Below are 14,730 nucleotides of genomic sequence, written 5' to 3'. Positions count from 1 at the left end.
TCTAGGATGCTCAAGTTCATTATGTAAAATGGCAAAGGGCTTCCCTGGTGGCGCAGTGGTTAAGAATCCGCCTGCCAGTGCAGGGGACACAGGTTCGAGCCCTGATCTGGGAAGATCCCACATGCCGCGGAGCAACTAAGCCCATGCACCACAGCTATTGAGCCTGAGCTCTAGAGCCCATGAGCCACAGCTACTGAGCCTATGTGCCACAACTACCGAAGCCCACATGCCTAGAGCCTGTGCTCCACAACAGGAGAAGCCACTGCAATGAGAAGCCTGTGAACCACAACAAAGAGTAGCCCCCGCTTGTTTCAACTAGAGAAAGCCCACGCAGCAGTGAAGAACCAACACAGCCAAAAATAAACAAACAAAATAAAATAAAGTTCCTGTTTAAAAAAAAATGGAATAGTATTTGCATATAACCTACACACATCCTCCCATTATACTTTATTTTTTATTTGAAGTATAATTGATTTACAATATTCAAGTGTACAGTATACTGATTTGATATTTTTATACATTACAAAATGATCACCACAATAAGTCTGATTACCATCTGTCACCATAGAAAGTTATTACAATATTATTGGCTATATTCCCTATGCTGTACGTTACATCCACATGACTTATGTACTTTATAACTGGAAGTTTGTACCTTTTAATCTCCCTCACCTATTTAACTCATCCCCCTACCCCCCTTCTCTTTGGCAACCACCAGTTCTTTGTATCTATTAATCTGTTTCTGTTTTGTTATGTTTGTTTGTTTTTTTAGATTCCACATATAAGTGAAATCATGCATTACTTGTCTTTCTGTGTTTGACGTATTTCACGTAGCATAATCGAGGTCCATCCATGTTGTTGCTAATGACAGGATTTCATTCTTTTTTTATGATTAATATTCCATTATGTGTGTATGTATGTGTGTATACACATACATGCATACATATAATATATACTTCATCTTCTTTATCCAGTCATCTATCATTGGATACTTAAGTTGCTTTCATATGTGGGCTATTGTAGATAATGCTGCAGTGAACATAGGGGTGTATATATCTTTTCAAATTAGTGTTTTTGTTTTATCTGGATAAATATCCAGGAGTGGAATTGTTAGATCATATGATAGTTCTATTTTTAATTTTTTGAGGATCCTTCATACAATCTTTCATGTACCAATTTACATTCCCACCAACAGTGCACAGGAGTTCCCTTTTCTCCACATCCTCACCAACACTTACCTGCTGTCTTTTTGATAATAGCCATTCTGACAGGTGTGAGTTGATATCTCATTGTGGTTTTGATTTGCATTTCCTTGATGATAGTGATGTTGAACATCTTTTCATGTGTCTGTTGGCCATCTGTATGTTGTCTTTGGAAAAATGTCTATTGAGGTGCTCTGCTCATTTTTTAATTAGGTTGTTTGTCATTTTGAAGTTGAGTTGTATGAGTTCTTTGTATATTTTTGGATATTAACCCCTTGTTAGATATATCATTTGCAAATATATTTTCCTGTTCAGTAGGCTGCCTTTTCATTTTGTTGATAACTTCCTTCACTGTGCAGAAGCTTTTTAGTTTGATGTAGTCCCATTTGTTTATTTTTGCTTTTTTTTCACTTGACTAAGGAGACATATCCAAAAAAATATTGCTAACACCAATGTCAAAGAGCATACTGCCTGTGTTTTCTTCTAGGAGTTTTATGGTTTCAGGTCTTACATTTAAGTCTTTAATGCATTTTGTGTGTATTTTTGTATATGGTATGAGAAAGTAATCCAGTTTGATTCTTTTGCATGTAGCTGTTCAGTTGTCCCAACACCATTTGTTGAAGAAGCTGTCTTTTCCCCTTGTATATTCTTGCCTCCTTTGTTGTAGATTAATTAACCATATAAGCGTGGGTTTATTTCTGGACACTCTGGTTTCTGTTCCAGTGATCTATGTGTCTGTTTTTGTTCCAGTACCATACTGTTTTGATTACTGTAGCTTTTCAGTATATTTTGAAATCAGGGCATGTGATACCTCTAGTTTTGTTGTTCTTTCTCAAGATTGGTTTGGCTATTTGGAGTCTTCTGTGTTTCCATACACATTTTGGAATTATTTGTTCTAGTTCTGTGAAAAATGCCATTGGTGTTTTGATAGGGATTACATTTAATCTGTAGATTGCCTTGGGTAGTATTTGTGATTTTAACAGTATTAATTCTTCCAATCCATGAACATGGTATATCTTTCTATTTGTTTGTATCATCTTCAGTTTCTTTCATTGGTGTCTTTTAGTTTTCCAAGTACAGGTCTTTTATCTCCTTGGTTAGATTTATTCCTAGGTATTTTCTTCTTTTTGATGCAGTTGTAAACAGAATTGTTTTCTTAATTCCTCTTTCTGATAGTTCATTTTTAGTGTATAGAAACACATCAGATTTCTGTATATTAATTTTGTATCCTGAAACTTTAGTCAATTAATTTATTCTCATATTTTTTCAGTGGTATCTTTAGGATTTTTTTATATGTATGGTATCATGTCATCTGCAAACAGTGACAGTTTTACTTCCTCCTTTGCAATTTGTATTCCTTTTATTTTTCTTGTCTGATTACTGTGGCTACGACTTCAATACTATGTTAAATAAAAGTGATGAGAGTGGGCATCTTTGTTTCTGATCTTAGAGGAAATGCTTTCAGCTTTTCACCATTGAGTGTGATGTTAGGTTTGTCATATATGGCATTTATTATGTTGAGGTTTGTTCTCTATACCCACTTTGTTGAGAGTTTTTATCATAAATGGATATTGAATTTTGTCAAAGTTTTTTCTGCATCTGTTGAGATGATCATAATTTTTATTCTTCAGTTTGTTAATGTGGTGTATCACATTGATTGATTTGTGGGTGTTGAACCATCCTGCATCCCTGGGATAAATCCTACTTGATCATGGTATGATCCTTATAATGTATTGTTGAATTTGGTTTGCTAGTGTTTTGTTAAGGACTTTTATGTCTGTGTTCATCAGTGACATTGGCCTGTAATTATCTTTTTTTTGTGGTGTCTTTGGTTTTGACATCAGGGTGATGCTGACCTCATAGAAAGAGTTCAGAAGCATTTCTTCCTCTTCAGTTTTTGGGAATAGTTTGAGAAGGATAGGTGTCCTGCATACTTTAAATCATCCCTAGATTACTTACCATGCCTAATTCAATGTAAATGTAAATAGTTGTTATGTAATGCTATGTAAATAGTTGTTAGTGCATGGTGGCAAATTCAAGTTTTGTTTTTTGGAATTTTAGGGAAATTTTTTTCAAATATTTTCATTCTGCAGTTGGTTGAATCCAAGAATGCAGAACCTGCAGATACAGAGGGATGTCTTACAGCTCAGGCAACCTAGCTTTGCAGAGCTGTTTACTGCCCTGTATCCTGCAGGCACAAAAGCATTCCACCTCTTCAACTTCACATTGCCAAAACATTAAGAAGAAGTTTAATTCAGCTGAAAGGGCAGTTATGGAAGAGCCCAAGAGGCGATGAAGAAGGTTACCAGATACACCTTTCCTACAAAAGTTGAAACCAATATGTAACAGGAGGCAGAAAAGGATAAATCTTTAGGGAAAAAAATAGGAACAAAAGGGGAAAGGGGAGCAAAAGGAAAACAGACTGAAGTAGCTAATAAAGAAACTAAAAACACCTTAAGATAACAGAGAAACTGAAGCCAAGTGTGATTACATTAATATAATTTATCAAGTCAGTGGGCCCTGTATTGTACTTCTTGTACAATCCAGTAGAATTTTTTTAATCAATTGTTTAAATGTGACTTTTTTAGATCTCTAAAAACATGTGTTTTGGTTTTTCTTTTTCTCCTAGTATATATATTGAGATTATATACATTGAGATATAGTTGATATATAATATTGTGTAAATTTAAGGTGTACAATGTGATGATTTTATATATGTATATATATTTATATATATATATCATTATATCATATATCATATATCATATATCATTATATCATATATCATTATATATATATAATGAAATGATTACCACAGTAAGGTTACTTAACACATCCATTACTTCATATAGTTACTTATTTCTTTTTTTTTTTTTGGTGGTAACAACATTTAAGATCTACTCTCTTAGCAACTTTTAAGCATATAATACAGTATTGTTAACTGCAGTCAGTATGCTGTACATTACATCCCCAGAATTTATTCATCTTGTAACTGGAAATGTATACCCTTTGACCACTATCACCCATTTCCCCCACACCCCAGCCCCTGGCAACCACCGATCTACTCTCTGTTTCTATGAGTTCAGTTACAAATATGTTTTTTAAGAAGAAGGGAATTCCACCTTCTCTCATTTTGAAAGGGTGAAATCAGTGCTAGTTTATTTTTCTTTACAAACTGAAAATAGTTAACTCTCCAAAAGCATAGTAATGTCTTAAATTGCTTCTTGATCTTGGCTCTCTGTCGTAACTGTGTTATCTGTGATGTCTTTGGTAGTGGTAATCCAGCTTTTCCTAGTAACTTTGTTAATGAGAGGTTGGAAATTTGAATATTGTGTATATTAAATCGTGGATAAGTGGGACTTTAGACCTAACACTCATCAACATTTGAAAATAATTGTAGTTGAAATCTTGATTTTAGGAATAATTTGTCTCTAGAGTTTAAGCTGGAACGTCACTGGCATAACTGTTCAGAAAAGGATTACAATATGGCTTTATAGGTTTTTCAGTACTTATATTAACAATTGGGTACACATTGTTCATGAACTATGTGATCAATCAAAACCAATAAAATCCCTATTATGTTAGAAAAATATACTGTGATCTTGGAGTAGAGGAGGTATTTCCATTATATAAAACCATTAAAAGAAAAGTTCATAGGTTCATTGGCATAGTTATCAAGTATTAATGCATGACAGAAATGACCATAAGCAAGGCAAAAGGGAAATGATATACAGTAAGAAAATATTTACAACTCATATCACAAAGTCTGATTTGCCCTAGTTAATGAGGAGAAGCCCCTACAAATAAATAGGAGAAAGACCTAGTGGAAAATGATCAAAGGATACTACAAACCACTTCTCAAAGTGTTAACTGCTAACTCTTTCCAGGGAGTCCACAAGGTCAAATATTTTTTTCATAATGTGAAGAAAATATTTGCCTTTTTTACTCTGTTGACTTTTGCAGTGATGGTAGAAAAACAATTATGGATAAAACCACTGAAAGAGAATATATAGTGAATGTTGCTATAAAAAAAGAAATCCCATTTAAAAAAACTAAATTATGCTTACTATGGAAAAGTATGGAGAATAAAGGATATTATTCCACTCAGGAAATACCTTTATATATTTGCAGATTTTAAAAGAACCTATGGTATACCAGTTTATGTCCAGTTTTTAACACAGTATTAGCATTTTCCCATGTTTCTAAAAGCTCTATGTAATTAACTTTAAAATTTACTTTCTCTGACCTTGTAAGAGAACTCTGGGCTGTAGGGGTTCCAGCTTTTCCTTAATCTTTATTTAATGCTATCTTAAGAGGGATCAGACCTGTGGAGTTTGATTTTCTTCAGCTCTGTTAAGTAATTCTTAGCTAACCCGTAGTGAAGTACTTTAGGCGGCCAGGTGATGGTATGAATGCCGAACAAAGGCAGCTCTTTTATTGAATACTGGGAAGTGAATACTAGGAGTAAGCTCAGATTTTTCCAGCTCCCTGAGGCTTTTATATCACATTAAGTTTTAGTTGTTCATTTGGCTTCATTAAAATAGTCACAGTGATATGTAATGAGAAGCTGTCTTGGAATTTATAATGTAATTCTGACCAGTCATGATGGACTTTAACACTGTTGATACCAACTCCAAACCCTGTTCTCTGCGTCCATTCCACAATGCTATCTTTTCCGTAGTTATCCTCTATTAAATTTGCAGACTGACCTTTTGTTTTGAGGGCCTTTTTCTTAGCATATTCTTTACTTCTTGCTCTCAGAACTAAAAGTGGAATAGCAGTCTTTTCATCCTCCTACTATTCATCCTGTTGTATGTTTTAGAGGGCGTGAGCTTGGAAGAGTCAGTCTGAATGCCCTTAGAACTACCTTCTACTTTCACCTTACCATTTGGGCTAGCTCAGCAGTTTCTGTTTCTGAGACGGCATGTCTTCCTTTCTTCTTCCCAAAATCAACTCAGAAATCTGTCAGTTTATTGTCCCATTCTATTCAAAAGATAGTAGTATATTTGCATAAATAGTTAACTTTGAAGAGGAGCTCTTACTTGTTGAGAAATACAACACATTAAAAAAAAAAGCACAGAAACATACATCTGCATCTTAATGAATTATGAAGTAAACATCCACATAGCAACCTCAGGTCAAGAAATAGAACATTGCCAGCACCCCCAGAAGCTCTTCTCTTTCTCTTTCCAATCGCAATCCTTTCTCTCCCCCAAAGGTAAGCAATAACTTGAGTTACTCTGTTTTCTTTGTTGTTTTCCCACTAAAGTATGTATCCCTGAGCACTATAGTTTTGTTTGGTCTGTTTTTGAGTTTTATATAAATGGAATCATATAATAGGTATTATTTTATATCTGACTTATTTCATCAACCTTATGTGTGTAAGACTTATCCATATTATTGTGTTTCATTGTAGCTCATATATGTTACTGTATAGTATTCCAGTCTATATGTATACCACAGTTTATCCATTCTAGTATTGCTGGACATTTGGCTTGTGTTTGGGGGAATTATGAATAATGTTGCTATGAACATTCTGTTACATGTAGTTTGGATGGACACATGGATGTATTTTTGTGGGGGTTATGTAGGAGTGGAATTACTGAGTCACAGGATATATATCTTCAACCTGAGTACATAATGCCAAACTTTTTTTCCAAAATGGTTGTACTTTACTAGCAGTGTATGAGAGTTCCCAATTGCTCCACTTCCTCCCCAGCACTTATATTGCCAGATTCCTTAATTTTAACCATTTTAATGGATGTATCATTGGGGCCTTATTTTAAATTTCTGTGTTGTGACTCTAATGTGCTTAAGCACCTTTTCGTAAGTATGTTGGCAGTTTGGATATGCTCTTTTGTGAAGGACCTGTTCAGAACTCTTGCCCAGTTTTCTAATTGGGTTGTCTGTCTTTCTCTGATCTGTAGGAGTTCTTTATGAATTCTGGATACATACCCTTTATTGGTTACTTCTGTTGAAGCTTTCTTCTTCCACTCTTAAAGGTGTCTTTTGATGAACAGGATGTTCTTAATTGTAATGTAGGCTACCTTACCAGTCGTTTCCTTTAGACTAGTACTTTTAGGGTCATGTTTAAGAAGTTTTTTACTACCTGAAGTTATAAAGATAATCTTTATTATCTTCTAAAAACTTTATTGTTTTGCCTTTCATATTTAGATATATAATCCATCTGGAAAAAATTTTTGTATGTGGTATAGTGTAGGGAGTGGTCTTTATGTTTCCACATGGGTATCCAGTTTTTCCAGCACTGTTTATTTAAAAAAGCATCCTTTCCATACTGCTCTGAAGTTCCCCTTTTGTGATCAATCAAGAGTCTATATATGTGTGGCTCTCTTTCTAGGCTCTCTGTTTTGACTTTGTACCAACACCACTACTTTAATTACTATAGCTTTCTAAAAATATCTGCTAGAACAAGTCATCCTACCTCCTTCTTCAATAGCGTTTTGACTCTTCTTGGCTCTGTATACAGTATTGCCATATACATTATAGAATCAGCTTCACAAAAATTGTCTTGGGATTTTTATTGAGATTGCATTGAATTTAGAGATCACTTCAGGGAGAATTGATATTTTTACAATATTGAGTGTTCCCATCCGTGAACATGATATATCTCTCCATTCATGTAGATCATTAGTTCCTCTCAAAATTGTTTTATAGTTTTGTGTATAGATATCTTACACATCTTTTGAATTATTTGAATTGTTACTAGGATTTTAATAATTTTAATTCAATTATAAATGTTATTTTAAATTTTTTGTATTCTCTTTTAGTTTTGTATTCTCTTTTAGTTTTCTCTTTTTTGCTTGTTAAATAAAAATACAATTGATTTTGGTATTTTTCCACTTATTCTAACAATTTTTCTGTGCATTCCTTTGGATTTCCTACCTCTACAGTCATATTGTTCATGAATAATGATAGTTTCATTTGTTCTTTCATAATCCTTCTGCCTTTTATTTCTTTTTCTTACGCTAGCTAGAACCTTCAATGCTATGTTGAAAGGAAGTGGTGATAGGGATCATTCTTGGCATGTTCCCAGTCTCAAAGGGAAAGCTTTCAGCCTTTTACCACTAAGTATGATGTTTGCTATAGAATTTTTATAGATGCTTGATGATATTAAATATGTTCCCTTCTATTCCTGGTTTTCTAAGAGTTGTAATTGTGATTTAATATTGAATTTTATGAAATTCCTTTACTGCGTGTATTGAGGTGTGCATGAGACTTTTTAATTTTATTGTTATGACATTTTACAATGAGTGAATTTCTGAATGTTAAATCATTATACTAGTGCAATAAATCCAACTTAGTCATGATGTAATATTCTCCTTATATATTGCTTGATTTGATTTACAGTATGTTGTTTAGAATTTTACACCCCTGTTTATGACTAAAATTGTCCTATAATAGACTTTCCTTTTAATGTCCTTATGTTTTGGTATCAAGCTTATGCTGGCCTCTAAGAATGAGTTGGAGAGTAGCCCTTATTTTTAATTCTGTGGAAGAATTTGTGTGTTATTTCTTCTTGTTTACTAGTGAAATCATGTAGGCTTCCAGTTTTCTCTCTGTAAAGGTTTTATTTATAGATTCAATTTATAAGATTAATCACATTTTTTATTTTTTGACAGTATTACTTGGATTTTTGTAGAAATTTCTCCACTTTGTATAAAATTTCAGATTTATTGACATAAAGTTGTTCATAGTAGCCTCTTATCCTTTTCATGTCTACTAGATTTTTAGTGATGTCCCGTTTTCATTCCCGCCTTTGGTTATTTGTAAATTCTTTTTCTCTTACCAATTTTGCCAGAGTTTAAAATCTTTTATTAGTCTTTTCAAAGAGCTACATTTTGGCTTTGGTCCTCTTTTTTCTAATGTTTATTTACTGTTTATTTTCTTTTTTCTCCTTGAGTTTATTTTGTTGTTCTCTATCTAGTTTCCTGAAATAGATACTTACCTCTTTAATTTTTAACTTTTCTTTTTTTCTAATATATGCATGTAAGGCTATAACTTTAATATAGGCAGAGTTAAACTGTATCCCATAGATTTTGATATTACTGTTCAAAGAATTTTAAAATTTTCATTGTGATTTCTTCTTTGGCTGGGCTATGGGTGTTTTAGAAGTCTTATTTATTTTTTTATTCAAGTTTTGATTTACAATGTTGTGTTAATTTCTGCTGTACAGCAGAGTGACTCATTTATACATATATATACATTCTTTTCATATTCTTTTCCATTATGGTTTATACAGGATATTGAATATAGTTCCCTGTGCTATACAGTAGGACCTTGTTGTTTATCCATTCTATATATAATATTGATAGTTTGCATCTGCTAATCCAAAACTCCCAATCCATCTCTCCTTTACCTCCTTCCACCTTGGCAACCACAAGTCTGTTCTCTATGTCTGTGAGTCTGTTTCTGTTTCGTAGATAAGTTCATTTGTGTCATATTTTAGATTCCACATATAAGTGATATCATATGGTATTTGTCTTTCTCTTTCTGACTTACTTCACTTAGTATGATAATCTCTAGGTCCATCCATGTTGCTGCAAATGGTATTATTTCATATATGTACCATATCTTCTTTATTCATAGAAGTCTATTTCTTAAATTCTGCATACATAGGGATTTTTAGTTTTCTCTTTGTAACTGCACTATCAGAAAACTTACTTTAAATTAATTTAAAGGTCAGATAAACGATTTGAACCCTTGGAAATGTATTGTCTTGCTGTATGTGCTTTAAAGTAATGAATATTCTATAGTTAGATCATGAATTCTATGTATGTCTGTTATATCACTTATGTTTATTAAGTTGTTCAGTTCTATGAATTTACTGATTGGTGTGTACACACTTGTTTTCTCTGTGCTGACATGGTAAGTCTTTTACGCCAACCTTTTTACTTTCAGCCTTTCTGAATTCTGAATGTTTTATATGCATGCTTTGTAAACTTAATATAGTTGGGTTTTCTTTTTTTAATACAATCTGATAATCTTCAGATTTTAACTAGAGCATTTAATCTACTTAATTTAATGTAATCACTGATATATTTGGATTTAAATCTACTATTTTATTTTGTGCTTTTAATTTTTCTTACCTGACATATGTTTCTTTTCTTTCTTTCCTTTTTTGGTTCATTCTTGCCTTTTTCTTTTGGCTACTTTCTATTATTCCATTTTTTTCCTTCGTTAGTTTTGAAGTTTTATACTTTTTTACTCTTCTTTTAGTAGTCAACCTAAAGATTACAACATAAATTTGTGGTTTATCACAGTCTGTTAATTGGTACTTTTATTTTTTTCCCAGATAATGCAAGGACTTTAATATGCTTTAGCTATTATATGATGTAGTTGATGTTGTTGTTATGTTTTTAATTCCCTGTGTATTTTAAATTCACATTATTCTTATGTTTTATGCAAATTATTTTAGACTTACATATTTGCTGTTTTCATTGCTCTTCATTTCTTCCTCCCTGACTTTTCTTCTTGGGTCATTTTCTGTCTGCCCTTCCTTTAGTGCAGATCGGCTGGTGACAGATTTCCTGTCTTAGTATATCTGGAAATGTCTTTATTTCAACTTCATTCTTGAAGTTTGTTTTTGTGATGTATAGAATTCTAGATTGGCAGTTACTTTTTCCTTTCCTCTTTTGAAAATACCATTTATTGTTTTCTGACTTACATTGTTTCTGTTGAAAAGTAAGCTTTGAATCAAATAGTTGCTTCTTTGTGGCAGGTACTTTTTTTTTTTTTTTTGACTGCTTTTATGATTTTCTCTTGCCTTTAATTTTTAGCAGCTGTCTCTAGGTATGGACTTCTTTTTATTTATCTTTCCTAGAGGTCAAAGGCTTTCTTTAGTCAGTAGGTTGATATCTTTAATTAGTTTTGAAAAATGTTCTGCCATTATCTTTTTGTTATTTCTTCTACAGGATCTCTCTTCTCTCCTGGTAATCTTTTTGTATATGGTAGATCTTTTTATTGTGTTCTTCTATCAACTTTTCTCAATTTTTCTAGAAAATTTTTTGTTTTGTTTTGTTTTCTCTGCTTGATTCTTTGTATTTTCTTCTGACCTAACTTCTGGTCCACTAATTCAACTGTGTCTTTCTATCTCTTTCCTTCAGCATGGCTATTTTAAGTCTGTTCTGAGAGCAACAATATCTGGTGTCATTGAAGGTTTCTGTTGTTTTTATTGGTTTTCATTTACATTGTCTTGTCTCCTTTTGTGCTTGGTTGCCTTTTGTTGTGTGTGAGACATAGTATTTTTAAAAATTATTTGTAAAAATATTTTGAAACCTGAGATGATGTTACGTTCCTCCAGATAGTGTTTTCATTTCTTCTGCCAGGTCCTAGGGTACTAGCAAACTGGGGTTACTTTAATCCAATTTTAGGGATTACAATTTTCTGAACCATTCAAAAGACTTGAAGCTAGGCTTCAGTATCTGCAAGGACCATAATAATTTCAACTTACACTTATATCTAGGATGCAAACCTTAGGGGTCCCAGCATCAGGCATGGATGGGAATGGAGCCCACTGCAGCCCACACCCTTGCCTGGGTCTGGACTATTATTCTTTACCCCAGAGGTTGGCAAACTTTTTCTGTAAAGGACCAGAGAGTAAATACTTGAGGCGTTGTGGACCATACAATCTCTTGCAACCATCAGTGCTACCATTATTCTGCAGAAGAGCCATAGACAGTGCGTGAATTAATGAGCATGAAGGCATTTCAGTAAAGCTTTATTTACAAAATCAGGCACAAGGACAGATTTGGCCCAGGGGCCATAATTTGCTGACTCCTGCTGTAGTCTGTCAAAACTCTGCTCAGACTCTCATCCACCTCTTCTTAAATTTAAATTAGCCCTGAATGCTGGGCTAGCCTCATCTTGGTCTACCTTGTTAGCTCTCTGGTGCCTTCAAGAATATGTTGGGTTTTTTATGTTTGGTCCAGTTGTTCTCAGCAGGAGGTTCAATTTTAAATACCTAGTCTGCCATTATCAGAAGTGAAAGTTCTGTGCAAGGTAACCAGTTAAAACAATGAGATTTTTTCCCCCTCTGATCTCAAGAAAGAAGTTTCTTGAGTTGTTCTTAGAGAATATCTCTCACTAACACCCTGTAATATATAAATGACTTTTTAAAAAAAATAAAACTGAGTTTTAGGACCTGTTTCTGTAGTCTTCCTAGAGAGACTGTATATTCCAAGGTTAAAGTTATAGAGCAGTGTTGTCCATCAGAACTTTCTTTGTTGATGGAAATGTTCTAAATCTGCACTGTTCAATATGGTAGTCACTAGCCACCTGTGGCTGTTGAGCTTTTGAAATCTGGCTAGTGTGAACGCAGAACTAAATTTTTACTTCTGTTTAATTTTTAAAAAAATTTTACTGGAGTATAGTTGATTTACAATACTGTGTTAGTTTCAGGTGTACAGCAAAGTGAATCAGTTATACATATATCCACTTTTTTAGATTCTTTTCCCATGCAGGCCATTACGGAGTATTGAGTAGAGTTCCCTGTGCTATACAGGAGGTCCTTATTAGTTACCTATTTTACATATAGTAGTGTCAATCCTAATCTCCCAATTTATCCCTCCCCCTGTTACCCCCCATTTTATTTTAATTAATTAATTTAAATAGCCATGTGTGGATATTTAGTTTGGAGGGGATGCAGCTTAGATTAAAAGAAGAATCTTGTCTCAGTACACAGTGTGTTCTTACACTCCCACCCACCAACGTACCCATTTTCCAGTGCTCTTGCAAGAAAAGGCGTAACCTAAATGTGTTCGATGGATGGTATCTCACTAAATATCTTAGGTCTCACAGAATGTTTCTGCTTATTCCTACCATTCACCAGGTGTGATGGAAGTAGTACACTTGTTATCCTAACTGGGCCAAGTAAAACTGATCAGTCACTCAGTTTACCTTTTAACACATATTTTTCTTTGCAGGGGAAGGGGCGTCTTCGTCGAGGAAACTATCCATGCCCGTCGTCTCCTGTTGTAGTTCGGTTGCCCTCCATGTCTGATGTCCCAGAAGAGACCTTGACTAGTGAGGCAGCGCTGGAGGCTGACATCACAGAACAGCAGCAAGCAGCTATGCAGCAGGAGGAGAGAGTCCTGACTGAGCAGATTGAGAACCTGCAGAAAGAAAAGTGAGTTTCCAGGGGGAAAGGGAGCGACTAGTTATCTGTTTTCATTTCCTTCCTTCTGTCCTTTTCTTATTCTTCCTTATTGTGAGTCAAGCACTAGGTTAGGGATATAGGGGATGTGGAGATGACAAAGACATGTTGCCTGTACTCAGGTAGCAATGTGAAAGTTGTCACCTCAAGGAAGGTTGCTCTGTGAGCTGGGAGACCAAACTGTAGCTGCTACAGTGATGATTCTGGAGATGTTGACTGGGACAGGGTGTGTCAGTCTTAGCCAAGATCCCTAACAGGTCACCAGCCTTGGTGAACAGATTTGTCTTAAAAAGAAGGAATAAGGATTCCCAGGCTAAGATTATTCAGCACTCCATAAAGGAAGGTTATTATCTGAAGATCAACATAGCCATGGGGCCAGCACCTGGCTGGTCAGGGTAAGGCAGCAACTCTAGTGGGTGCTGGGATACTAGATAGGTAAATTGGTTGCAATTTAGGCAACACATAAGCCGCTCTGTGACCTCTACCATCACTGGAGCAGGAGTGGGTATCCCTACATCTTTGGGATAATGTGAACATCCCATGGTTCTCCCTGAAGGTACTGTGCAGTGGTTTTGGTTGACAATGATGACTCTTATGTTTTAAGGGGATTTTTGTTCCTGATTTCCCAGGATCCCAGAATCCTAGGTCTGAGAGCTTGATTCATGAGAGGTTATGAGTCTGTTAAAGTACTTTTTTGCCTGTCAGGATTGAATCTAGAATTTGGGCAAGCTAGAAAAGGCAGCTAGGGCTCAGGTGTGCTGAACATGGTAAGGCAAAAGTGGTCTACTTTGACCAGGGGCTAGCTATTTGATATAAAAATGACCTGAAAAGAGGACCTAATTCAGTTTTGATGAAAATGGTATTGGAAGTATTGAAGGGTGAATAGGAATTTTCTAGGAAGGTGAAAAGTCTTTCCAGAGAAAGGAAAACGTATGAGCCTAGTCTTAGAGGTATGAATGCTCACTGCTTATGACAGTTGTAAATGCAGTAATGAGTTGCTGGTGAGACTGTCCTTGAAAAGATTGTCCATGAATCTCAAGCTAGATGTTGGAGGTATTAAAGGATGAATAATTTAAAGCTAGGTAGAGTGGAAGGGAAGCTACAAGGGCTCTGAAAGGGAGGAGACTCGATGAAAAACAGAGTTGCAGTTGGAAGGATAAGTAGATTGTGGACAGAGTGGAGGATTGGATTGACAAACTCTAGGATCTGCCCATTGGAGAAAATTGCCTATATAAAGTGGAGGAGAGGTTGTTAGGAGTTGCAGACGTAAAGGAACTTTGGTTTTAGAGTATTAATGTGAGCTTTCACAAAGATGTGGATTGAAATAGATCAGGGTGGTGTCAGGCAGTAGTGAGA

At 34.7% G+C, this 14,730-nt stretch overlaps 1 protein-coding gene across 2 annotated transcripts in view; it reads left to right on the top strand.

Moving 5' to 3' along the window:
* MYO9A (myosin IXA) overlaps positions 1–14,730 on the top strand; it is a 221,325-nt gene that overhangs the window by 201,992 nt on the left and 4,603 nt on the right. For both annotated transcript variants that reach the window (XM_082648185.1, XM_082648184.1), the window contains one exon: positions 13,145–13,347. In XM_082648185.1, coding sequence (XP_082504311.1) covers positions 13,145–13,347 — 203 coding nt within the window. The remainder of the gene's footprint in view (positions 1–13,144; positions 13,348–14,730) is intronic.

The sequence above is a fragment of the Grampus griseus genome (genome assembly GCF_964374135.1).
Source record: "Grampus griseus genome assembly, chromosome: 2".
In the NCBI taxonomy this organism is placed as follows: domain Eukaryota; kingdom Metazoa; phylum Chordata; class Mammalia; order Artiodactyla; family Delphinidae; genus Grampus; species Grampus griseus.
This window is presented reverse-complemented; position numbering and strand designations above follow the sequence as displayed.